Raw genomic sequence first — 27,538 nt, 5'->3', positions numbered from 1 at the left:
CACATGTGCAAAGCCACAACTTCTCACCTGTCTGTGGTGTGAGACACAGATCTTCTGTGCTTTCTACTTCCAGGATGCTGAAATTTAGGGTCCCCTCCACATATTCTGAAGAAGGGAAAACAGAAACGGTTGGTTACTTTATTCATGAAATCAAAAGATATCAATATCTCTCCACTTGACCAGTGGAGAAAAAAAAACTCTGCACAACTATATGAGGATAGTAAAATGATAAGTTATGTCTGTGTATGTGTGTGTAGGGGGGAGGGGAGAGGGTGCAATAAAGAAGCTAAAGCAAGAATATGTTTCATTAGATATCTAGTTAGTAAACAAAAATATTACAATGTGTGGGACGATGAGTAACATCACGTCACGAGAGCAGCAGAAGCAGCAGCATCCAGATAGCTCGACTAGCCGACTACTGCTTGGACTGTAGCTGGTAGATTTGGCTGTTTGAGTGGGTCTCTTGCAGCAGTATTTTTTTTATTTTTTTTAAAGAAAACAATGCTCCATGAAGCGTTTTCTAGCTCCAAGTTGCATTTTGCTGCAGTCGCCCACAGGAAGGTGCTGGGGGATCCTGCAGCACGCGCTCTCAAGCTAAAAGCCGGTGACCGAGCGCGCGGGCCTCCAGTCATTCATTTTATCCTCTCTTGAATGTAAATGTTGTACATTATGACGAGTTGTAGCCACATAATAATCTATATAGAGAAACTACATCTTTATATAGTGGTTATATGTGCATTTGGCTACGTAGATGAGATGAAAAGCTTACACACGTATCGACTTTTCTTTTGTATGTGAGCGTGGCAGTGATACCACGAGCTCGGAGTGGTGTTCTTGGTATAAATATAGTGAAAAAAGACTGAATTAATGGAGTGGTAAACGCCTTATCGTTGCCGGTTTGGTTAGCTTGGCGTTAGCTTCTACAACAACACTGCTTGGGTGGCACTCTGCTGCTAACTAGCCAGCTACAGGAGTTAGTTAGTAGGGTGCGTTCATTGGACGCGCAGGCGCCTCATCCCACCCGCAGTTATGTAATACTGTAAAGCTTCAAACAAGCCCGTTTATGCCGGACACAATTGATAAGTTGCTTCGCAGTGAGACAAAAAAAAAAACACCCCGAAAAGTCGCATTAAAACCCGCTTCTGCACGAACCACAGAGGGGGACAATCACTCGTGACGTCATGGCGTGGGGTCAAATATCTTTCTCCGAAAATAAAATCAGTTAAAATTATTCCTTTTTAAGTAATAACACACGTTACTTTTTACCCATATGTATATATAAAACGAGCAAAAAAATATTGTTATAAAGTTCCATATAAATTTTGCAATGATCAAACGGGGGATTTAGGGGGGACCCGCTCTGTCCCACGGCAGGCTCTTTCGCAGCGACAGCAGGGAAAATAATGGCTTTAACTGTCAGTTAGTTCGTTAACCGCAGTGCAATTTTGGGATCTGTTTTATGTTGCGGCTTTATATTTCGGTGTCCACTCGTGGTTCACTGTGATGATAACAACTATCGACACAATCCGCTCAAAGTACAAATCCAAGCGAAATGCAGTCTGATTGAGTCCTTTACGTTAGTCTGAGCCCCCCCTCAAGTGCCCCATTACTTCCTCCTTGTGCCCCCCCTCCTCCTCCTCCCTCTCAAGGCCGCCATCTTAAGTTCCCACCTACCTGAAATTTCCGACCGATTTTCTTTTACTAAATTCTCGCTGAAGGAGTCGTCATCCGTGTAAAATCGCACTCAATCCGTAAAGCCAGTAATCCAAACTGTCTCCCGGTACCCAACGAGGTACCACTCGGTCTGTGGGAAGAAGTTAAAATACGGACCGGGAGAGACTGGGTTTCGGCGCAGAATGTAGCGGTCGCGGGGAGGAGACTTTACGCAGCGAAATGGTGGAGGACCGCTGCTGCTGACAAAGTACAGAACACACGGTAGTCTCGCGAGATCACGTCAAGCGCGCCACTTCAAATTTTTTTGATATTTGATTTACAGGTTTAACCGTTATTTACCGGTGCAGGTGAGTTTAGAACTATTAATTTGTACTATTTCGGTTCGTTATCAGAAGACGGCTTTCTGAAATATTGCAGTGTAATGCGTTTCTTTGTTTATATACCTTAATAAGCACTGCGAGAATTACATTAAAATGGCTGTGATAGTTCACAGCAAAATTAGTTTTTGTTAAGTGATAAATTGATGAAGCAACAGGTTACGATAACTTTTTAAAATTTCTTTTGGAAAAACAGGAACGGAGGCTTAGAGGCTTGATTACATACATATACAAGTCCTCTTTATTTGCCAATAAAGCCTGGGGTAAATAAGTAGAGTACTTTCCTGCTGTTTCCCTTTAAATGTAGGATTATTAATATGACATGTTTTTCAGATTTTGTGACATTGTGTGTGAAGATGTAGTTCAGCTGAATATAAAATATCATTTATTAATTATAGAGCTTAAACAATTAGTCAACTAACAGATAATGTAGGGAAAAATGCCACCAATTCACTGGTTTATGGCTTCTAAAAATGTAAATATGTGTTAGATATCTTAGTTTTAATATCTTTGGACTGTTGGTTAGACAAAACAAGCCATTTAAATATGTCAACTTGAGCACTGAGAGATTATTTTTCACTATTTTCAGACCAAACAATTCATGGATTCATTGAGAAAATAATTCACAGATTGCCACTAATAAAAATAATTGCTTTTTTACAGCCTTAATATTTAAAGATTCAGAACAAAAGACCCACACAACAGAGTAAACAACAATTCATTTAATAATTATTAATCTTTGTGGTCTCTAGGGGAGGGGTTTGAAAGGTATAAAATGGTCATATTAAAATAATCGACCCAGTCTTTCCCCTCTCAGTATATCCACTGTCTAGTTGTCTTTTGACACAAGTCCTTATATGTTTTTTTTTTTTCAGTTCTTCAGCAGATGTCCCACTTATCCATGTATATAACTTATTTTTGTTGATGAAACAACTTGACAGTTCAATGTACAAGGCTCCCATAGTCCCATAGTAACACACAACCAAGGACACACAAGCAAACCTCTCTCTCTCTCTCTCTCTCTCTCTCTCCGCATTATAAAGTCACCGATGAGATCCTTGAAGAGGCCAGAGGTTGCAATGGATACGGCTTAATGTTCACAAGCGTTAAAAAGTTTTCTGTGAAGCAAGCCTTTTGCTTTGTCTTTTGCATGATTTGAAACATATTACTACCTGGGGAGAGAGTACTGGTTGATACCCGAAACAATGACAAATAACATAACAGTGAATATATTTATTATTATAGAAGATAATTAATGTTAAGAATAATAATTACAAAGGCAATTTCTCTAGACTACTATAATCTGGTCCTGCTCATATAGTCAAGAGGAGACTGGGAAACAGTTACAGGAAGCTCTAAAATACTGTGTTCACTCACACAGTGTAGCACAGTTCATTTCACCATTCATCCTTTGAAAAACAAAAAAAAAAACAAGCCAAAAAAGGTTGAATCTCATTATCAGTGAAGCTGAGGGCTTGGGGGTTAGATTTTTGGGTAAAGCAGGAAACTGAGGTACGATGCTTACTGATCCTCATTTAAATGGTCTCATCAGTAATCTGTCTTTTCACAATGACATAAAGACACAAAAACAGAACAGAAAGCACCACTTTACCACTGTATTTCTAGAAACCCTCATCCACAATACCTACACCGGGGTTGATTTATGTAGAGGAGGCCTTTATAATATCCCACGAGTTAACCGAGCTGAGGATGAACCCTTGACACGTTTTCAAAAGTGTGCATCCCTCTGGAAGTCATTTCCAATCCACCTGGAAAAGGCTCGCTTATAAGCATGGATCATAATTCACCTGACAAATGAAAAAAGCTGTCCTCTGCCTCTTCTTACAGCGTTCAAAATTGAGTACTGTAATAACCGACAGCCGATAGAAAATAAAAATACACCAAGATGCACAGAAACCATGTACCTTTAAATTGCACTGATAGAACCATTGGGCATATTCCAAGTCACACTGACGAGTCTTGCATTTCCCTCCCTACCATCATCTCCACCCAGTCGTGGTTACCCTTTGTTGGGGGTACTGGGACTGGTTTGGTTGTGTAACTCACAGGGCAGGGTTTAGTAGTTTGCAAGAGGAAAAGGGGGCAGGTTGAGAGCAGCACAGTGATCCTGACATTTCCCTTAATCTCCTCCAGTGTTGTCCCTATACTATCTGGACTCTCCATCTTTGTGGGCGCTGTACAGTGCCAGCTCACCTGGCCCTGCAAGTCTAGAACCGCGGGGAGGTGTGGACGACCGGCTGGTGATGGACGGAATGAGTGGAGGCGGTGCCCCCACTGCCAGAGCTCCCACCAAGCCTGCAGGGGTCTTTGCCAGGATGCCATTGGGCACACTGTGTGGGTGTAGTGGGCCTAGACGAGAGTAGAGACCTGCGTGATGCTGATGCCCGGCTGCTCCTGGGGGTAGTTGGTGTGAGAGAAGGCCAGGGTGGAGCTGCTCCAGGTGAGCAGCAGTAGCAGCATGAGAGGGGCTTGAGAGGTGAGAGCCAGGAGGAAGGTGTGGGTGCCCGAAGTAGCGAGCCCGCTCAAAGTCTTCCCTCAGGATCTGGGCACGCTGCTCCTCGTCCATCAGCCCTCCTCCTGGAGGTCCGAGCTGAGGAGGGCGGTCAAAGTGATGGGCCATCAGGCCGAACTCCTGGCGGACAGAGTTGGAGGCAGAAGAGGTAGACGTGGAAGGGTGGTGAGGGTTGGCTGCTGCAGCTGCAGCCGCTACAGCCGCAGCCCTCTCTGCTTCCAGAAGGCGTTGATGCTGGAGCAGCCGGGCCAGATGTGGATCGGAACGCAGGGCAAAGTGAGGGTCTGACCGAAGTGCCAAAGCCTCCCTACGATGCTGATGTTGCTGCTGAGCTGCCAGCTCCCTCCAGGGGTCCCAAGTGAAGCTGTGTGGACCCTGTGATGGTCCTTGTTGTGGACCATGGGCGAAACGTTCTCCACCTGGACCCACTACCAACCCTCCAGCACCTGCCGTGCCCCCCAGATACGCTTCAATGGCCCTTGAGCGGTCTAGCATGGCAAGGTGTTGGTGGGAAGAAGGATTTGGAGTGGGCGGTGGGAGGGGAACACCAGGAGTAGGAGTCAGTGATAGAGAGGAAGATGAAGGGGTACCAGATCTGTGGTGATGTGGATGGCTGTTAGGGCGCTCAAAGCTGTGGTTGGGTGCTGGGGGAGGCAGGGTGATGGGGATATGCTCCGGCTCCTCTTTTCGCTCCTCTTTGACTTTAACTGGCGGGAGAAGCAGGGGAGGTTTGGAGACAGGTGTGGTCCGATCAGACTTCTTGGCCTGAGACAAAGAAGTGACAGAGGCAGAAGCTGCGGAGGAAATAGGGAGGTTGCTGTCTCTTTGGGAGTGTGAGGGTTCATTGTGGAGGCTATGTGCTGTCGGGGCCAGTGGGCGGGGGTAAAGGTCCAAAGGAGATGGGGCTGAGCGGTTGGAGGGTGGGGGAGTAGTGAGCACGGAGGATGAGGAAGACCGTGGTCTGTCCCTGTCTGCTACTAAAGACGAAGGGCCAAGAGGAGGCCCCCTTGAAGACACTGTCGGCAGCGGCCTCTTGTCCCCATCTCTGTCCCGCTCGCGGTCTCTGTCTCTATTTAGGCTGCGTGTCAGGTCCTCAATAGGCCCGCTGCTGCCCCCCAGGGCACTGCTGTGGCCATTAATGTGGGAGACTGGCGTGCTACTGCGAGGCTTGAAGGAAGGAGCAACTGGAGACATTCTCACAGGTTGTCGGCCATACAGCATATTATCTCTGCAAAACACAACGTGCACAACAATGATCAAAATTATGTTTTATAAAACATCCTGTAAAGTTCAGAATACGCCACAATTAAAGCAGTTGGAAGATATTTAAGCCACATAATCAAGTTCATATTGGCTCATTATATTTTTTTAAACCAACATTTTTATTGAGGTTTTGCTGGAAATAACAAAAATGCAGTGATGTTCAGTTGTTGAAGAGCGGTATGAAAATAAAACAGTGTGTATACACTTTATGAACAATAAAAGAAGAAGAAAAACAAAAATAATGGATCATTTTAAAATTAAAACACAAAATTAGCAACACTTAAGTGAATTGTGTGGCTTAAATAAATGGACATATATATGTAAAATAGAAATTTAAATTCAATTTAAAAAATACCTATTTATCAATCTCACTTTACTTAAAAGGCATGCTGTGTAGGATTTTCCTAAAAAAAACAATGTATAGACTCTAAATCATCATTTATGACCCAGTAGAAGTGTATGGCGGTGTATTTATCTACAGAGACCTTGTCTGCTTCCTATATTTTCTTTTTTTTTTTATGATTACTTCGGTGTGCTCAGGACGTTTCTGAGCTTCAACCTTTGGGCGTTGGGTGTGTCGCCCCCAGCCAATAACAGCATGCAGGTTGTGAGGTCGGGACTCTATAAAAACGGAGCAACCAGGTTACATCGCTGTGTTTTTTTATGTGCCTCAGTGTTTTTCCCTAAATGCTTTCAACAGCGGCGCAGCACCGCTACTAAATGATGAATGCTGCTGCTGAAATTTCACATTATAGCTACATAATCATCTCCACAAACGCAAACCGCGTGCCCTTCGTCTGCTTCAAGCAGCTGACCAGAGCTTCTCCATCTCTCTTCTCTGCTCTCTTGTCTATGTCTGTTTGACCGAAGGCGGGGCTGAGCCACACACACACACACACACACACACACACACACACACACACACACACACACACACACACACACACACACACAACAGAGAGGCCACAGCGGACAGGATGAAGCGTGGGCCAACTTTGAATGTTGTGTTTACAAACAGCAACTGACAAACCCTACACAGTACGCCTTTAACAACTCATGTCGTGCTGCCGATGAGATTAAGTGGCAGCATGATGACGTGAACAAGCAGCGATCCACAGTATTACACTTCATTTAAACAATTAACAAATGACTCCAAAATAAAGATTATGAGAAGAGACATTTGTTGTATTAAATCTATTTATGGATTAAAATGTTTTTTTGAGTTTTGCTCATTTTTGCTTGGCAGGTCGTCATCTCACTGGGAGATCTGCAGTTACAGGACTGCCTGGAGTAACGTCTGTGCATCAGTACAACCACTAATAGGTAACTAATACTAACAATACTAATACTTAAAGTCAGTATTAAAGTACAGTCCTTCAAAGGAGAAAAGCAGTTTAATGTCATACCTGTCCTTTTCATCTTTGATGTGGGGTATGTCTCTCCTCTCTCCATCCTTCCCTCGATCCCTCTCGTCCCTCTTGTCCGCCCCTTTAGGCCAGCCAGGGCCGGTAGGGAATCCAGACGGGCCGCCGTGTAGGCGATTCCACGGGTCATGATGGTTAGGGGTGGACAATCCCCCGACCACGCTGGCTGGTGAGTCTTTAGGGCCAAACACGGAGCCCGCTGCAAACCAAAAAAAGACATTTATTGTTAGAAACCTTGTGTAAACAAATGTTTTTACCTTAAAATGTTCAAATTCAAGTATTTTACAGAACTGTTATTGCCAACTTGTGGAAGTAAAAAGCAGATTTTTACAGCAGGTTTTGTTGTTAGCTTGTAATACAGTGAACATGATTCTCATGAGTTCTTACAAGTTAAAAGTAAAGTAAAACCACAATTTGCTTTTATTTAACTTAAGTAACACAAGTCAATTTCTTAAAAACTCTAAACTTGCTTTTATTGCTCGACTCACAGCACGCACAAAGGAAATCTGGGTCAGAACAGACGGGTATGTACAAACAGACCAAACCTCTTACAACCCTTACATTGACGTGGTTTAGCTCTGAGCACAGCTTTGACTAGTCGTTCTAAGACAACTTATTGATGGAATAACCTCCCAGTGAACCATGAGGTTTTTCCGATTTGAAAGAAATGTTGAATAATCCCCGCTTTCACGTTCTACTTTTATTTGAACTGCTTCCAGTCTTCACAGCTACTCAAATGAATGCATCCAACCTTAGACTTGTATATCAATGACCAGCACAGCCAATCACAGCGTGTCTGTGACAGAGTGACAGCTGAGCTGTAGCTACACTGTGAGCTGGGAGAGGAAAGCAGCAAGTGATCAGGACAAGTTTCTCCTGCTCAGAAGTGGAGGTTGAACCAAATCAGTGCTTGGTCAGATTCTTAATAATCAATCACATTATTCTTGATTTTAATCATCATCTAAATAATTCAGTAATCTGCGACATCAACAAAGTTTTGGTTATTGGTACCAAACCTCAGGTATTCTACTGGTACCAGTATTTTTCCAGGCCTAGGTTGTAGTTGCACTGTAGTAAAGGGAGGAAGAGGCTCTGTTGAAGCTCCAATATGCATTTATGCTTTTATCAGAACCAGATTTCAGTTCCGCACAAAGTATCCACTGTGTTGTTTGACGGGTGCTAATAAGAGACTTCGGAGAAAACTTAAATGTCAACAGTTATTTTTGGGAAAAGAGAAACTTTGTAAATTGATTCATGTCCTAAAATGAAACCATGCATTACTGCACAGTCACAACAAACACGAGACAGTATCCATTTTATATTTCCTTTTTCTCGCTCACTATGAATTATGGATTATAATGGCTTGAGAGGAAGATAATCAGCTATGATAATAAATCTATGCCATAAAAATGACAGGCTACCATTAAGGTTTATCAGTTTGGATCAGCTTTGGCTGTGCCTCCCCAGTTCCTGTTTGCAATACTGCCAACAGTTATAACCTCCAACACAGCAGCGGGTCACCTGCTGAATGAGAATACACAGTAGAAATACCGACTATTTATATTTTCCCTTTACTTTACCAGTACTTACAAATAACCTGCTAAATCCACATTCATTATCTTAATAGTCTATTTGACTTCATTCTAAGATTTTAATGTAAGATGTTGGACTGTCCTTCATGATATTGTTTAGTATGTTGTTATTGTCATGTATGTTAATCTGTGACTTCTTTACTGTCAGCCTCTCCGCTTTCAAGACGTCTACAACAAGGATGTCAGATTTATTTTGGGTCTACGAGGCCGCTGCAAAACTTGCAAAGAGCGACGCTACAGAGCTCATTATTACATGTACAGTCCAGTCGTGGTGTGAAATGCATCGCTTCCTGTGCACTTTGCACTGTTTTGAGCAGATTTGCTTGGCAATGTCAACCAGGATAGGTGCGACTCAACAAGCCACGACAAGCTCAACATCATTTCTCATTAGCAGATTACAGAGAGTTTCTCCAATCACAGTAAACCTGCAAATTTGTTTTTTTACGATACGCCCCCCCTTAGACGGATGTGTTAACATTTAATAACTTAAAAAACATGACATATTCCACTACACGGGTTGGTGAACTAACTGTTATCCACCCACACGCTCTATCCTTTAATCAAAGGCGCCCCGTCAACTTTTAACGAGTTCCTAATATTATATTTACACAAGTGACGAGTTGTAATCATCACAGACTCCAAGTACTCGTTCACACAGGTGTATAGCAGCGTACTCTTCCTTACAGCAGCTATGATAATGACAAAGACTCAAAGGATAGTCTGGATTTTCATGCAACGCTCATACTCTATATGTATATGTTGATTTATTGGTTGCTTTATTCATTCCTCCTGTCCGTACTGGCCATGAAGAGACACTTTGATAACATGGCTATACTTTATAAGATGGCAAACAAAATCCACAGTATTCTGTGCTATAATTAATTTTAAGTTGAGCTGAAGCTAATATGAGGCTTCAGCAGATAGAGGGAGCGTGTCTGCTGAAGCATAAAGTGAGTGTCGTCCAAAGTTACAGTTGGTTTATTATAAATTCCCCCCGTGTGCTTCACATGACAGCATTTCCTTGTTGTTTTGTGGTTGAGAGATGCTTCCTGGTAGTTGCTGGTAAACATCAGTAATACATCGCTTCAGACTGATGAAGCCTCATATTAGCTTTAGCTGAACTTGAAGATGAGGACAGTGGATTTTGTTTCTTACACTTCTCATGTTAGGAGGAGGATCCCTTCATCGCCAGTATGGAGAGAGAATCAATTAAAGCAACTAATAACTCTTTAAATGTACATATGGCATTAGGACTGAAAATCCACACATATCCTTCAAGTCTTTTGTTTCAAGAGTAGGGATACTGGGAGACTGACCGAGTGTTGGGCTACCAAGTCCTCCAAAGGCACCAGAACCCAGGGCTCCCAGCGGGGTGAAGGGTGGGGATCGGCCATACGGATCTAAAACAAAAGACGCAGATAAACAGGAAAACTGAGTCAAAACTTCATGGAGTTTTACAGTATTTCTGCACAGGCTTCAAGCTACGTTGAAGCTTCTGGCTGAAATACCATGTGATGACAGTTTAACTGTATCACAATGGTAGCAAAGGTGACATTTAATGTTATGGAAACTATAAATATAGTTTTTTTTCCATTAACCTATAAATGGGTAAAGTTATGGAGGTAAAAATAAAATCTGTTGTGGGCAACAAGTGGCAAACAGGTGTGCCTTTCTCAGCTGCTCTTACCCAAGTGTGCAGCTGGTGCCAGGAAAGAGGAGTGCGGCGTTGATGGAGATATGAAAGGAGCTGAGGACGGATTGACTGCACCTGAGGGGGAAGAAACAGTCATAAAACAAAAAGTGTTATGAGTAATCAAATCAAGTGCATCAAGTTAATCTGGCACACTTCATGCCGTGACTCATACAGCGATGCCACAAGAGCCGTCAAACCTCAAAGATGTGAGGACAGGATGATAATGAAAAGTGGTAAAAGAAGTGTTTTAAGAAATTAGTCAAAATTATACGTTCAGAAGCAAAATACTAAAACAAAACTGAGTAAAATTCACAGCTTGAATCTTTTTTTTGTCATGTAGCACAATACTCATTGTACAATTTCCTGAAGTTATTAAAGCAACAATAAATCAACATTCTGTCAGCTGTTCTTCATAGACCAGATTGTTCAGGCATGTACCTGTAGCTGAGAACAGACTGGGAGGTCTAGTCAGGTCATGAGTGGGAGGCATGGCTCCTCCTATGGGTCCCAGCGGGCCCAGTCCACCAGCTCCGGGAAGACGGGCCAGCAGGTCACTACGGAAGTCCAACTTGTGAGGATCAGCCTGCATCAGCTGCAAGAGACACGGCGTGTAGACAGGTCAAACACTCTCTCTGTCTACTTTAGGTTTATTTCTACAATATGTACAATCAGGGAGATTACAACACGTGATTTAAATAAAGAACCCGCACCTTTACTTTTTTCTGATGGCTTAGAATCATCCAGGCCACATATACATGCATAGCACACCATTTTCCTGGTTTCTGCAGAGCACAAAATAAAAAGAATCACAGGGGTTTACTATTGTTATGACATGAATCTTGCATGTACAGTTTTAAAGCCTTTGCACACAGAGTCAGATGTTCCTCTTGTTGCTCAGAACTGACTTGTCTAGCATCTCCACAAGGTTGGGCTTTTCCAGCTGGAGATAAGGTTACTCTCTATGGCTACATAGCTGTAGTCTGGGATTATTTCAAAGAATTAAAAAAAAAATAAAGTAAGTGAAAAAAGCAAAAGTAGCGATACAAGAAAACCGTGGGGCAGAAGAAAAACAACCACATACAGTATTACATGTGTACTTTCTGGGTCTGAAATGATCTAACTGGGTGTGCAAGGGCAGAGAATAGACCAGTAGCAGTAAGATTACAAGTGAGATTAGTGCAAAGAGTGAGTGAAGCAGTGAGAAAGTAAAACAGGCTGAAGGTTTTGAGGAGCCAAGGGATTCAAAAACATCTGTTTTTGCTTACATTACTGATTTTCAACGATGTCCCAAATGGATCAGTTAGCTACAAGAGAGCAGAATTGTAAAACCACTTTTAATCAACATATCTCACGCTTCTTCAGGAATAGTTTTGCACTCTTTACTGCACTGACTTTGCCCGTGTTGCAGCACAACCTGGCCTAAACCGGATCTCCACATTAGAATATTACTATGCAAACAAATAGACATCTGTAGAACTTTTCTCATAACAGGTTGTAAGTATACATGTTGTCCTTACCCTGGGGTCTTTGGGCTGCAGGTGGTGAGGCACAACCCCGAGCCGCGCGGATATATCAGGACCCGTTCCCTGAGGGACAAGAGGCTGTCACACACAGCACAACACATCAGCCACAACCTACTGATCAACAAGCCTACAGCTGATAAACATCTGGCACCATTCGTCCCTTTAGCGGTGTCAGTTCCGCACACAGAAGGCTGCAACTAATGCTTCTTTTTCATTATCGAGTAATCTGCTGATAATTTTCTTGATTAATCATACCATCAGAAAACTGAAAATGCCATCACAATTTCCTGGCGCCAAGGTGACGTCATCAAATTTTGTCTGAACAAGTGTCCAAAATTCAAAGAAAGTCAATTTACTTAAGAAAAGCAACACATTTTCATAAATGTAAAAAAAATGTGTTGCTTTTATTACCAAACGCTTGTCATGTTTGTTTAAATATGACACATCAGTTGTCTCTTTGTTAGGAAAACACGTTTTCAGAACCTGCACATCAGATCGACTTTGTCATGATGACAAAGTTCCTGCTGCGTGAGGTTGATGCTGTCTGATAAATCACTCTCCAGTCCTTGTGACATCGTCCGTGACATCCTAATTGTTATGAAACATGCTTCATATTTTGAGCTTTTATCAGTGCAGATAATCAAATGAATCCAAATGTCACTCTGACCGATGTCGAGACAGGTGATGTCTTACACCGGGTAATGTGAGATGTCCTCTGACAAAATGACTTCTAGCAGGCGCCCGGGGGGAAAGTAATACAGAGACACCAGGAGAGTTCTTCTCACCTTTGGCTGAAAGGCTCCTTGCAGGGAGCTGAAAGGCCCGGTGGGAGGAATCACAGGCTGGATACTCGGCACTGAGGGCGGCGGGTAAGGTGGGAAGAACTACCAGGACACAGACACACATATACATACAGTTAAATGACAACTGAGCAAGCTTATTTAATTAATACTGTTGTTTTTCCACTTTAAACCTTGCTATCATTTCAAATGTTTAAGGGAATTCTGAAAAGTATATTCTCAGACAGGTTTTATCATTTAATCTGATAATCTGTAAAATATCACCATGTACATGAATCAACAGGATCATACAAGGTACTTACAGGGTGTCGGTACAGCCCGTCCATCTTGCCTGGATACTTATCAAACTAAAAGACAAAAAAAGCAGTGCATGGGTTAAAACATCTCAGAAGACTGAGTTTAGTCCACATTCCAGCCACGCTGGAATTTCAAGTACGACACAGATGTTCAGCATAACAGCAGAGAGCATCTCACCAGAGGCGGTGCGGTAGCTGTGGGGTGCAGGAAGGGCGTGAAGTGTTGGTGCGTGTGCGTGTGTTGGTGCTGGTGGTTGTGCTGATGGAACTGGAAGGCCAGAGGCTGGAGGCTCGGCTGGTTCTGGGACGTCCGGCCTGACGATCCCGGTGTGGAACCCGATGCTGACGGACCGCCGGGAGTGGAGCGGCCCACAGCTCCTCCGTTGTTTTCAGCCCCTGGGACGCTGCGTCTGCCCTCGCGCTCTTGTGCATTCAAGAAGTGGGAGTTCAAATTGTGGCGCAGTAATTCCTGGTCTATAGTGTCAGGAAAGGGAAAGAAAATAAATTGAATGAGGTGAATAATTGAAAATGAAACACCGTTCACATCACTGTACACAAGAACTGATTTTTAAGATCTCCAAAATACAATACAGTCAAAGATGCAGCCTCTGCTTTTTATAAGCAATACAACACTTCACTGCAGTGTGTCATGTGATCAGACATCGGTGTACAACTTCCTCAATAGCCCTGACAAACCCAGACAACCGCCAGAGGAAGTCTGGGTTTGATTTATTTTGGTAAAGTATTAGTCATTCATGCACACGGCTACAATAGATCAACAGACTGTAGCAGCTAGAGGTCGACTGATTAATCGGTTTGGCCGATTCGTCAGCGCCGATAGGATGTTTTAAAAACGATCAGAAACTTTGTTCCGATAGTGGCCGATGGCTGCGAAGCCTCCACCGGTCACGCGTGGATGTATATCACCATTTTGCATGGCGACTCCATACAAAGTCAAGGTAATCAGGGTTTTCCCCACCACTGAAAGAGTCAGGTGCAGCACCTAAGTGTTTTTTCGCTGTCATTTATGGTCACACTGCTTCTCTGTCTCCTCTGCTCTCTGTGTTCCTCACACACACACACACACACACGGAGTGTACAGCAGCAGAGGGGCGGCGGCGGAGACAGTGAACCAGGTGAAGTGAAGATAACTGGAAGATTACACTAGTTGACAACAATTACACCTGTAACTGTAAGTGCAATAAAACCATTGTGAGCAAAAAGCCAATAAGTAATTTATCAAGCCACCTGTTCAACAAGCACTGACATTTAGAACAGCAGCATTTCCACCTGCTCTATCCACAGCCTCCCAGTATGTTTTACACAACCACAGCGTACTTTGCAGCAAACTGTTATGAACAAGCTAAAACGAAAGCTGTCTGTAACTGTTTATCTTTGCCATGAATCTTAAAATTTGGCAAAATCTTCCAAACTTAACCACTGGCTGAGACAAACCAGCCTCTCCTCCCAAACCAGTCCATCCTCCTCCTCTGTACCAGCAGTACCTGCAGGCTGTGAATCACACCAGCAGCAGAGGGAAGAGGAAAGACTGATAGTGACTGATGTCTGTGTTCTTCATGCTCTGTAAACTTCAGTATTTAGATGTCAGAAATATTATTTTACTGACATTGTAGACTTGTTTCCAGTGAAATATTATTGAGTTTATATAGTGACTTTAGGGGGCTATCCTGCTCCAAACTATCAGTATTACATCAGCCTGTAGGGGTCCACTATGGGTCGACCTCTAGTATCAGCAGTTCAAAGTAGCATTCCTGTTGACCGTACCTGCTGCTGTTGAGTGGGAAGGACCTTGTAGCAGTGGGGGAGGTGGAGGCAGGCCAGGCGAGGACGTGAACAGGGCCCCAGAGCTGGCTCGGGATGGGGGTCGAAGGGGCCCTGAGGATCCTGCGCTCCGGATGTAGGGCAGAGACACACTGGTGGAGGGAGTCGGGGGCCGCATGGAGGATGAGGAAGACGCAACAGATGAAGCAGATGATGGAGGTTTGACCGGGGTGTTGCTCCTGAGAAGATAGAAATAGAGGATGTTTGAGCACAAGAGCGTTCACGGAAAAAGAATGAAGCCGGTAAGATTCATAGTGAAAAGTAAAAAGACGCTCTTTGGTAACAGACCTGTTGTTGATGTTGTAGATGGAGTGAGATCGTCCAGGCAAAGTGAGGAAGGGCTTGGGTTTGGAGAGCGGCGGGCTGCTGTTGTGGCGGCCGCCGTTACCGTTCATGGGGCTGGGCCGGGGGACCGTGCCCGAGGCTGCGCCCGGGGAGTGGGAAGGCAGGCAAGAGAAGGGGGCAGAAGAGGTAGAAGAAGAAACAGGCTCTGGGAAATGCGGCTCCAGGTTTTTCTCCTGACTTCGCTCTAGGCCGGATACTCTCGGGGTCACCATCAACCGGGAGACGCCGCTCCGGGCCGGCAGAGTCGGGCAGCTTTTGCCCATGGATGTGCCCATGTTTGAGGGGGCCGGCTCCACAACTAAAGAAAAGAATAGAAGTCAGCATTTTGCCTCTCCTGTACATCATAAACGAAGAGAAACATGAGAAGGACCTCAAACCAAAAACATGGAAGGTTACAAGTGCAAAAAATTGGATCTAAATGAATTTAATATAAAGGAGACCAAATATGATGCCCTGATAGTTGAATGGTTAAGGTTCATACTACATGAAACGTCCCTGGAGCACATTTCACCAAATCTGCAACATGCAAGCTGCAACTTACAACATAAGATCATTTCCTCTGAATTTTAACACATGTAACTAAACACCATGTGAGACTTGAGAGTGACAGTCATTTATGAAATGAGACGGTGGCGCCGTTTGCGATCTTGCATGTAAGCAGTGCTTGCAAGTCGCTTTCATGAAATGGGCCCCTGCTTCTTGTCAAACTGCTTTCTGTCTTCCCAGCATTTCTATTCGTCTCTATACTGTCCACTGTTCAATTAAGGTGAAAATACCCAAAATATTATATTAAAATATCAAAATCTGAAAGGAACCTAAGACAGTCAGAGCTGGTCCAAAATAGACCCAAGGATAATGACGCCCAAGCTAAATGTAAATAATAGAAAAAGAATAATAAAGAAAGAAATAAACAATTAAACAGTTTCTTGGGAGGATGATGATGATGATGCACCACAACCTAACTCACAGCTTTTGGTCTTGATTACTAGTAAACAACTGGCCTTATGATGACCCGACCAGATTTAGTCATTGCAAACTAAATCCAACCTCTAGAATACCAAAAAAACATCCCTTTCCACATCATATCACATCATTGTGTTTGCTGTATTTTCTGATCATTTTAACATTTTCAGATAATTTATTCAAATCACAGCCAGACAGTGTCCTTTTGAACAATACAAGAATGAAAACAATCCCCCGTCTACTTGACTAATTTTCTGTCAGGATCTAAATATAGCCTTGTGAGGGTCGTTTCATGAATGCGGACTGCAGTCTCATACCTTTCCTTGTGCTGACTGTGAACACTGGATCCATGTCATTGTCGGAGGCCTAAAGTCGGATACAAAACAAAGATTTCATTGGATATGACGCCAACATATTAACTACCAATTTCTTATACCACATGAATCTCAACATATTGCAGAGCTTTAGTATTCAGGAATACTGTCTGATGTCTTTTCACCAAGTAGTGGCAACAAAGTTTCATCAAAAAAAAAAAAAGACAAGCAGTTCAGACTGTGCTATGTGTCACGCATTCATTACCTAATAAGAAAAGCCTGCAATTAATATTGATAATACCACAGCAGCTGAGCGGTACGCACCTTGTCTCCTGTATCACTCTCAGTGTCACACTGAAAGAAGACAGAGAAAAGCATTCAGATTAGAATCTATTAGAATATTCAACTGTTTCACTACAATATTAGAAAAGAAACTTACGATGTATCCAGTCTCCAAAGGGTGTCCCTAGAACAAAAAAAGAACACATAATATTAGCTCCAGTAGTTTTTAGTGGCTGTAAATAAGGATAAATGGAAACATTTTTATCATTTACATCTTCATGAATAGGTAAACCGTAAATTTAACGTTGTGCTAAGTCTTTCTCATGCTTTCTATTAGTTAATCATTATTGTTAATAACGTCTTTTCTTATTTTAATTGATTATCAATAACACTCTGTATTTGTGTTCTGATGTAATAATCTTGCGAGGACGCCAGTGGTCATTAAATTGGCAGTTAATGGGGATCCTAATAAAACAATAGAAACAATAAAACAGCGATTAAACTTTAGAAAGGTGACATATGTTTACATAACACCATACTTCCTGGTTGTAACGAATCACCCTGCGCTGCCTCATTAAGAAAAACACCCTTGACTGATAGATGAATTCATGTGATAGCGTGAGTGTAAACCAGTTTCACCAGGTCATTTTCAATGGCAGCACCGCAGCAATGTAAACATACAGTGTGACTGTTTGATCGGGAATAAGCTAAACATCTAGCGTGACAAGATGATGGTGGATCAAACCAAAAGATTAAAGTTGCCGTGACGGGAGTGATAAATCATCGGTTCACCTCTATCTTTCTCCTCTTGTTTCTACTCTTGTTCCAACAGCTGCTGGAGTAGCTGTGTGGAGCTCCTTCCTCCGGCTCCGAGAGAGGCCCTCCGCCATTCTCCTCCGGTCCTCTCTTCCCCTTGTTCCTCCTTCCCAGCATGTCAGTGCGCTGACTGGGCTTCAGAGAGCAGTCCATCTGATAAGAAAGGTGGGGGTGGGGGCGGGGGGATAGATCAGTGTTTACATGTCCATCAATAAGCATGAATCAACCACAAGCTGCATGCTGATTAACGTTCTGACAGACTGGATTTCTGTATAGCTTCTACGAGTGATTACAAATATAGGAAACACTAGAATGATGTGATGCAATACAACAGCCTGCATGAGACTGTTGCATCAGCTCAATTATACAGCATGTATTTTGTGTTGTCTTGGACCGCCTTTTAAACACGTTTCTAATATTGTGTCCACCCTGTTTACACATATATAGATAAGCAAGAAAAAAAAAATGAAGAACAGCTTAAAGCCAGTTGAGTTGAATCAACATCTCTCTGACACAGTGTCAAGAACAAAAAAATCCACAGAAGTTGTATTTACTACAGGACAGTTGGATTAAGAGAGCAATACTTCCTCTTCCCCACTTATCCGCCCCAAGGGCTTAAAACTATAATCTGAGGGGTTATGAGATGATTAACAAGAGAGGAAATAAGTAGATTTCTGACGTTTGTTTGTTTGTTTTACTTCTCCAGGTCACAAATAAATATTAAAGTATAATAATTTGAGAGGGGAAAATCTGTCTTTAGTCAATGTGCTCATAGTTATGTTTAACCTGTGACGATGGGTCTCACACAGGGACGGCTTAGCTATAAAAAGGTCACAAGTAGGGCTGCAAATAACGATTCTTTTCATTATTGATTATCTGTTGGTTATTCTCTCGATTAATCGATTAGTTGTTTGGTCTATAAAATGGTGAAAAATGTTTATCACTGTTTCAACATCCTCAAATGTCTCGTTTTGTCCCGACCGACAGTCCACAAGCCAAAGATATTCAGTTTACTGTCATAGAGGATTAAATGTTCACATTTGGGAGGCCAGGATAAGAGAATTTGGAAATCTTCTTCTCAAAAAAATGACTCAAAACCATTAATCAGTAATCAAAATAGTTGGCGATCAATCAACTATTTGTTGCAGCTGTAGTCACAAGCTAAAAATGTTGGGAACCACTGACTTGGTGATGAATCTGCAAATTATTTTGATAACTACTTCGAGCTGCAACTAACGATTATTTTCTCTATTAATCATTTGGTTTATAAATCGCTGTTGTTCAGACATCAATCGAGAATCCAAAGATATTCAGTTTACTATCATATAAGAGTAAAAAAAGCAGCAAATCCTCACGAATGACGACCTGGAACTGGGAAATGTTTGGATTTTTTCCTTTAAAAATGACTTAAATGTTTAATTGATTATCTAAATAGTTTGCAGGTATGTTTCTGCTGATAGACTAAGTGATCCTTTAAGTCACATTTTCAAGCAAAAGTGCCAAATATTTTATGATTTCAGCTTCTCAAACGTGAACACCTGCTGCTTCTCCTCGTCTTCCATTACAGTAAACTGACTGTTGTTGGGTTATCAAGACATCTGATGACATCACCTTAGGCTACAGGAAACCAAACAATCAATCCAGAAAATAATAATCCGCAAACTAATTGATGGTGAAAATAATCTTTGTATGCAGCTCCAGTGAACAGCCAGTTTGGGAACAAAGTGGTTCAAACCTCAGGAGAGTTGAGGAGAACAATGAGGAGGAAAATAGACTCGTTTGTATTAAGTGAAATGTAAAGGGTGATCACATTACATTCATTCAAAATACATATGCAATCTAAAAGATGTTGGATATATTACACAGCTTAATTTCAGTTATTAGATGCATAAAAAAATAAAAGACGTAAGCTTAAACTGTCAGCCATTTTATTATTCTGTTTAATAGACAGATTTGGTTGTTTAGTAGATAAATCAACTCAAACCCAGGTTGCTACAAATCTTTTGTCCAAATGGTGGAACGGTTAGTTTTTCAAATAAATTATTTTTTTTACAGAATAACTGCAGGCTGATGTAAAGTTAATAAATTCAGGCAGGAAATTAGAAATTCAAAAGGGAAATTGCCACATTCCACCAGTAAATACTGGTGGAATTTTTTCGATGGTATGTTTACCTTTTTCTCTTAGCGGTTTCATATAGTAACAAACCATCATTCTTAACATTCACTGGTTCATTTGACTGTTAACATCGAGTTACCCATTAAAAAAGTGGAGGTGTGTGTAAATAATAGGGGTGTAACGGTTTGTGTATTCCTCCCTAACTGATCGGTACATGACTTTCCTCAGTGCGGTATGCTCCTTCATCGAGACAATTACTGTCAAAATGTTCAATAATCCTCTCACTCCGACATGCGGAATAATAATTCTAGCGGTTAAGTTCCACCCAGAACGTGCACCGCTTAGCTGTAGCGTACAGGTAGCATGCTCATGGATGTATGCTCGCCGGCTTAGCCAGGTTACCCTGGTTACCCGTGCTCATGAAGTATTGCTGCCATTATTATTATTAAAATATGTGCCGTTGTCCCCGTATTAAAACAATAACGCGTCTCTCCGTCCCCCTTCCCTCTCTGTGACGGTCAGCTTTTCACTCCACCTTTGAGCGAAGCCGTTCGGAACAACTATAAACACGTTTTATTTCTGACGTGGTCAGACAACACGTCGTAATAACCAGTTCTGAGCGACCATATATAAGCATAAAACAGCTGTCAGCGGGTGTCCTGACTTCCTGCCATGAACTGAAGGCTTGTTTTCCTTTTACTCTGCAGCACAACTAAACCGTTTCAGTAATAGTTACGACCAATGAGCCATTGTTGGATGTTTATATTTTTTAAAATAAAAGAACCGAAATATTATTTTCTGCCTTTCTTTTTTTCCTGCTGTACTGAAAACGTACCAAACTGTGACCCCAAAACAGAGGAACATACCAAACCGTGAGTTTTGTGTACCGTCACACCTCTAGTAAATAAACAGGTTTACAACATAACCTGTTGATTTATAATTTGTTCTGTCCTGACACAAAGGTCAAAAGCAGATACCATCAGATAAGATATATGAAAACCTAATTAAACTGTCCTGAAGGCAGATTAACTAATATACATGCTAATTTAGGACTCCACATACCACTTTACTTCCCTGTCCCGTCTGACAGATAGACAGCTGACCTGAGCCAGTTAGGAATGAAAAGTATTAGGTGAAGAGCCCTGGCCTAAGTATTTTAACAACACCATCTCTGTTGTTGAGTAACACACAATTATACTCATGTGGATTAGTTTTTTTTTCTGAAAAGCCACTTGGCAGCTCATCGACACCTCACAGAATTAGAACATGAATAACTAAGGCCTCTCCAGAAACCATCAGAGGGATGCCTTGGGGTTTTCGGGTTGGCCTGACAGTGGATTGCTTTTTCCAAGCAAGGAATGGTGTTAAGAGTTGAGGAGTTCAATCTGCAGCCTTTTCACACCTTTGGCTTGAGGGAGGAAGGCTTGATTTGACATTATGGACAACGATTTAAAAATAGTCATCTGCTGCTCTGCACATGCCAATCAATTAATTAGGGGAAACGATTGTGCCAGTTGCCTGCAACAGAGGAGTCATCCATCACCAGTGGTGGAGAGTAACTAGGTTAATTTACTCAAGTACCATACTTAAGTACAATTTTGAGGTACTTGTACTTTACTTGATTGCTTCTATTTGATGCTTCTTTATACTTCCGCTACCACTACTTTCATATTGACATATTGTACTTTCTACTCCACCATATTTATTTGACAGCTACTTTTCAGATGAAGATTTGACACAATGGATAATATAACAAGCTTTTAAAATACAACACATTGTTAAAGATGAAACCAGTGGTTTACAACCTTTTTGGCTTTTGATGTCCTACAAAAAGCAGTGTGTAGTCGGGGTCACATTTCACATGTCTATGAGTTGTTAACAGCTCCACCAAATAGTGATTTTTCCCTCTAAACTTCTCACATGCTTTCATTTCACTAAATGTTCAAATGATCCAATATTTCACCAAAAATAAAAGATTAGAGAAAAAGTTCAAAAACTGGAAACAGATTTGTGTATCAGAACTTTGTTTTTTCTTCTTTCCTCTCCCATTAATCATCTCACAACCCCTCAGATTTATCTGCTGACCCTTTGGAGGGGCCTGACCCCTAGGTTGGGAACCAATGGACTAAACTAGCTAACTGTATATAAAGTAGTTGAAACTAGCTCCACCTCCAGCAGCTACAACAGTAACATGCTGCTCTAACACTGATGCTTCAGTATTAATAATCTAATGATGTCATATATAATAATATATCAGTCAGAGGGACCAAACCACTACTTTTACTGCAATACTTTAACTACATCAAGCTCATAGTACTTATGTACTTTTACTGTAGTAATGCAGGAGTTTTACTTGCATTGAAATATTTTTATATTGCTGTATTTGTACTTTTACTTCAGTAAAAGATCTGAGTACTTCTTCCACTGCTGTCCATCACTTTGTTTGTATTTCAGTGGAAATAAACGCTGTTTGAAGAGTGACAGCTGATGCCTGGAAGTGAAAACCTGAAATCTTGACGTTTACCTCCAATGCCTCCAGGCTGATAAAGCTCGCAATAGCGAAGCCATCAATGATGTCTTCCTCGCAGGACACCGACTCTCTCTTCCTCCGGCGCGGAGGCCTGTGTCTCCCGAACCCGGGTCGGCACTCTCTCCCTCCGGGACCCAGGACACTGTTGGTCCCACAAGCCTCCCGCTCGGAGCCTGAGGACAGTGATGTGGCCCGCTGCTCGGCCAGGTCCACTCGCCTCCTCCGCCGCTCCCTGTCGCGCTGTGAACGGGACCGTCGGCTCTGCCTGAATCCAGTGCTTCGGCTCGGGCCCTCCATGATCAAACGGCACCCCCTTCTGTAACTCCAGTGACACCAAAAGGCACTTAACTCAAGTCCCGGTCCGGCGGAAAAGCACTGAACCGCAAAAGAAACACCACCACACAGGCCCTAGCAGAAGAGCCCCGGTTAAAATGGCGTTAACGGAACCAGTGGCTATTATTTACCGTCCTTTGACAACAGTCTTTTGGCATCAGTGCCGTTCTTTCGGCGAAATTTGAGTGTCATCTCACTGAATCTGAACGTAAACTTAGCTCCACATGGGGGGAAATTTTTAAAACATCCGCGGCGTTCACAAATGTCAGGACATGGCTGCTGTTTGTGTCTGGTAGACGGCTAACAGCAGCTAGCCAGCAAGAAATTCAACCTACAACCAAATAAGTTATACGCATGTAAACAAAAAAAGACAAGTCTTCTTTTGTTGCAGACAAAGCCAGACGAATCTGCCACTATGTCGATTTCAAAATCAAAACTACGCCAATGTTGGCATTGCTCAATATAACTGTTGAATTTCCAAAATTTCTGCACACGCTGACAAATTTATTTGCCTGTTAGCAAAATGATCCGGTTAGCTACTTAGCAAGGCCAATAACCTACATATCCCGACGTTAACACACCGGCTGCCGTGACATGACTCCGTGTTGACTTTAAACGTTATCGTTAACTTAAATTACTTCAAATCTGATCAGTAAAACGTGTCTAAATTAAAGTAGTTAATGCTACAGCCAGCTAACGTTAGGTTAATTAGCTTTTTTGGGGGGGATAGCATGAACACGGCTAACTCAATACATCACAATATATTTAGCCAGCAACCGAAGAATAAACATATATTCTTCAAAAGGTGTCTGGAAACACTGACAAGCCGGACAATACACCAAGTAGCTAACCTATTTAATAATCCGCAGCCATGAGATTATATTTTCTGCTGCCGAAACGTTGATGGCCGAGAGTAACGGCTGGATTCGCATCACATCAAAAGAAAGACGTAACGTTAGCTCTCCGGGCTAGCTGGCAGCTGTTAGCCGATCAATTTTGTAGTAAAACGGGGTAAAAACGGACGCTTTTAAGCAACAAATCGCCCGCAGAGTAACGATATATCGCTTCTCCACACACAATTCCTCTTTCGTTGCTCCTCCGTCATAAAGAAAAAAATCAAGGCCCGAATATTAAAGCCTCGGTGTCGATTTCCATAAACGAGGGTGTCGGCCGAGCCCCCGCCGGGCCGGGCAGCTCCTTCATGCAGCCTCCGCTGTGTAATCCAATGTTTGGGGAGGAGAAGTTGGACCTCTCTCGCCGACGTTTCCGCTCAATTGATTTCTGTATCTCGCTAAATCCAGTGTGCAGATAAACACACAGAGGAAAAACACCCGAGCGGCTCCGCTGCTGCCCTTTCACAAGTTTCCACTCAATTGTAAATTTATCGTGAAACGCTGGGAGACACAACCCTTGTCAGCCGTGCAGTGCATTGTGTGCGACAGTCTTCTTCCTCAGTCATCATACTGGGCTTGTTGGGAGCTCTGCTTGTGCATACTGCCACCATGTGGAAAACCCTATTTTTATCAAATTATTAACAAATAGCATGGTAAATATATAGTAAATACACAAACAGCAGTGGTGGAAGAAGTACACAGATGCTTTACTTAAGTAAAAGTACCAATACAGCAACGTAAAAATACTCCATTAGAAGTGAAAGTCCTGCACTGTGACAAATTTCCCTGTAAAATTACAGTAAATTACAGTGCATTTTTACATTTTTTTAATGCCACTACTGTAATCTACACTAACAGTTAAATGCTGTAAAAATAAATAAAATTAAAATTAATTGCAGACATATACTGTAAATAACAACGTGTCTTCAATCTTAATGGTCCAGTAATGAGATCAACTGAGTTTTACATTTAAAAATGCATAACCCTTAACATCTAGCACAAAAATGGATGAGCTTTATAGACCTGAACATTTATTCAAAGGCTTTCAGATATATCAAGTATATTCAAGTGTGTTTGACATATAATTCTCAAAGTTCATGCCCTTTCAAAGGGGGTTAATGTAAATCTGTTAATTATAATATCCTGAGCTGTCAGCAGAACTTAGTTATGAGTCTAAACAGCAACTGCTTTGCAAACTATTGTTTAAAAAATAGAAAAGCACAAATAAACAGAAGGATAAACAATTTATAATGCCTTCAAACGTCCTCTGTTATAATTGGCAGACGGTCGGCCTCCAGGCTCACAGCTCACTGAGCGAGAAAGAACCAAGAATGAAAATCAAATACAGAGTGAGAGAAAGAGAAATGAAACAACTGAAATGGAGAGAAAAACATTTTACACAAGAGGGAAACCTGACTTCCCTTTATGAAGTGACGTCAAGTTCTTCAGAAAAGTGGTGACGAAAATTCACTGTGAGCTTGTCTGTCTTCTTAGGAATTATTTTCCCCGGCTGGCCTTCGTTTCCTTCTCAGGATTAGTCACAATGAAAACAACATGTAAAAAAATCACCCATTATGTCCTAGGTTTTAGTACAATTTGGTGACAAACTACAGTATATTTGTAGCAACCTGAGCTAAGGTAATATTCTGTCTTTTGGGGCTCAGCAGCATAACATATCTAAATCAACTTGGCTACATATCTGAATAAACTTCAATTGTTATGTACTTTACATAGAAGGATATTATTAATTATGAAATGCAAGTGGGATAAACAAGGTGTAGGTATAGACCAGGCTGGACTATCGGTAGCATTCACAGACGTGTAGTTCAAGAGAAAACAGTCATCCAAAAATAATCTTTAAACTAGACTCACAAGCAGCAGTGAGAATAATGTTTAAATACCAGTAATTCAAACTTCCAATGGAAGAAAACTACCTGAAAATGCTCTCTTATGCCTGCCAGGTGTTTGCTAGGATTATATCAGTTTAATGTTAGCAAAAATTAAACATAGTCACTAATTGAGTAACAAGATTAGATTTTCTCAGTATGATGTTACTGAGCTTTCAGTTTGATTCCACAAAGGAGGATAAACGATGATTATATGATATTGATGGTTACACGTGGCTTCTGTCCCTCCATTACTGCAGCAGTAAAAATTAAAATACTGTATTTTACCATCAAATCTTACAGTAGCCTACTGTTAATGTCTGTTCTTGGTTTTGGCTCCAAAAAGCATCAACATTTACAGTATTTTACCGTATTTTGAAAGAACAGTAACTTACTGTTAGAATTTGGCTGTATTTTTACAGCAATTTATTACAGTATATTTAAGTATGAGCTTGATGTAGTTAAAGTATTGCAGTAAAAATAGTGGTTTAGTTCCTCTGGCTGATATATTATTATATATGACATCATCAGATTATTAATACTGAAGCATCAGTGTTAGAGCAGCATGTTACTGTTGTAGCTGCTGGAGGTGGAGCTAGTTTCAACTACTTTATATACAGTTAGCTATTTTAGTCCAGAGGTTCTCAACCACTGGACACTGACAGCTTTCCAGATATAAGATGATGGGTTTCTTTTACACTATCATAACAATAAAATGACATCATAAAATTCAAGGCCAGAAACCAGCGGGGGATTCAGTGTCAGAAACATACAGGCCTTATGATTCATTGTGTTATGATTGGAGGTTTGAGAAATTAGCATTATTGTTTGTCCAATTTACACCATATGGCCAAAAGTATGTGGACACACTTGTTCCTATGTGTATTTTAGTCTGAGGCTGTTTTTTATGGTTTGGTCTCAGTCTCTTAAATCCAGCATATAATTATATTTTAGACAATAGTTTTTAACTGTGTGACGACAGTTTGAGGAAGTAGGTTTACACATACAAGGAATTTGCCTTGGTGTTGTGGTGCATAACGGTCAAAAAATAGAAGGGAAGAGAAAACACAGGTACCTATGAAAAGTAAGAGAAAAATACCACTAACACATAAAATAGGCGATGTACAATTAAAATGGAAAATATTGTAAATATAGTAAAAAAATATATATTCTAAGTAAAAAGAGCTGTTGAATTGTACAAGATATTAACTGGCAATGTGTTAAAGTTCACAGTAAAAAAACCATAAATGGTACATTTAATGCGCAAATGTAAAATTGCAAATAACTGCGTTAATGTAACGTGCCATCATTCAATGTGATGGTTTCACACAGATTTATGCAAATTATGACATTTTTACATTAATATAACGTGTTGTGTCCAGATCCAAAAGAAATGGTTTTCCCAGTGTGGTGTGGAAGAGCCTGCACAGAGTCCCCATCCAACACCATTAAAATGAACTGGGATGCGGTCTGGGATCCAGGCCTTATCACCCAACATCAGTGTTGGGAACTAAACCCTGCAGACAGGTTCCCAATTCTTGTGGAAAGTCTTCCCAGAAAAGTGGAGGCTGTTAAATCAGCAGATTAATGCAGATGGTTTTGGAATGACATGTCCAACAATCACATATGAGTGTAATGTTAGCGTGTCCTCACACATTTGACCATATAATGTATGTGACACGATACATGAGGGTACAAACTAAAGGCTGGTGGTTGTTGGTAGTAGTATATCAGTTGTTCTTAATTACACATAGAAAATAGACTGTTTATACATGTACACTTTTTATGTAAACGGTTGTCACCAAGATTTTAATACCACCAAGTCTATGAAACATTTTTCAGATTTTCTATGTTCATTCAACTGTTAGAATATCATTTTTCAGTTTCATCCCCCTACATGATGGTCTGTGCTGTTTCAAAGCCTTTTTCCACAATATCAAGGAGTATAAATCCATGTAGTTTAATTTGTCTGTTAAATCTGAGACTCAGAACTCGCCATGTGTAATTTGTATACTATATATACTCCTCCTCAGGTTGTTAAAA

The 27,538-nt window shown here is 41.5% G+C and overlaps 2 protein-coding genes and 1 long non-coding RNA gene across 9 annotated transcripts in view; 1 reads left to right on the top strand and 2 right to left on the bottom strand.

Moving 5' to 3' along the window:
• The window catches only part of srcap (Snf2-related CREBBP activator protein), a 34,877-nt gene extending 33,150 nt beyond the window's left edge, over positions 1–1,727 (bottom strand). For all 3 annotated transcript variants that reach the window (XM_067576916.1, XM_067576918.1, XM_067576917.1), the window contains exons 1-2: positions 1,675–1,727; positions 28–105 (exon numbers count right to left, since the gene is read on the bottom strand). The gene's annotated coding sequence lies outside the window, so the exon portion shown is untranslated. The remainder of the gene's footprint in view (positions 1–27; positions 106–1,674) is intronic.
• LOC137172478 (uncharacterized) lies at positions 41–7,428 on the top strand. 2 transcript variants are annotated; one of them, XR_010924989.1, is made up of 3 exons: positions 41–128; positions 7,094–7,170; positions 7,342–7,428. It is a non-coding gene; the product is annotated as an uncharacterized lncRNA (long non-coding RNA). The 2 variants fall into 2 exon arrangements; XR_010924988.1 differs by lacking the exon at positions 41–128 and adding an exon at positions 1,934–2,021.
• On the bottom strand, positions 2,759–24,177 carry fbrs (fibrosin). Of its 4 annotated transcripts, none has more exons than XM_067576920.1 (18): positions 22,378–24,177; positions 17,714–17,890; positions 17,079–17,105; positions 16,964–16,993; positions 16,643–16,691; positions 15,306–15,660; positions 14,961–15,196; positions 13,354–13,649; positions 13,182–13,226; positions 12,865–12,963; positions 12,074–12,142; positions 11,822–11,860; positions 11,267–11,338; positions 10,995–11,148; positions 10,551–10,631; positions 10,180–10,263; positions 7,254–7,470; positions 2,759–5,812 (listed from the first exon to the last, which is right to left on the bottom strand). In XM_067576920.1, exons 1-18 carry the CDS (start codon positions 22,678–22,680, stop codon positions 4,219–4,221), a joined length of 3,927 nt encoding a protein of 1,308 aa, XP_067433021.1. In that variant the 5' UTR covers positions 22,681–24,177; the 3' UTR covers positions 2,759–4,218. The 4 variants fall into 4 exon arrangements, with proteins under 4 accessions (XP_067433021.1, XP_067433020.1, XP_067433022.1 ...); XM_067576919.1 differs by having other exon boundaries at positions 12,074–12,157; positions 22,378–24,176; XM_067576921.1 differs by lacking the exon at positions 11,822–11,860 and having other exon boundaries at positions 12,074–12,157.
• Positions 24,178–27,538: the final 3,361 nt, after the last annotated feature.

The sequence above is a fragment of the Thunnus thynnus genome, chromosome 20, assembly GCF_963924715.1.
Source record: "Thunnus thynnus chromosome 20, fThuThy2.1, whole genome shotgun sequence".
Lineage (NCBI taxonomy): Eukaryota > Metazoa > Chordata > Actinopteri > Scombriformes > Scombridae > Thunnus > Thunnus thynnus.
The sequence above is the reverse complement of the archived record's forward strand: the minus strand, read 5'-3'. Positions and strand labels throughout refer to the sequence as shown.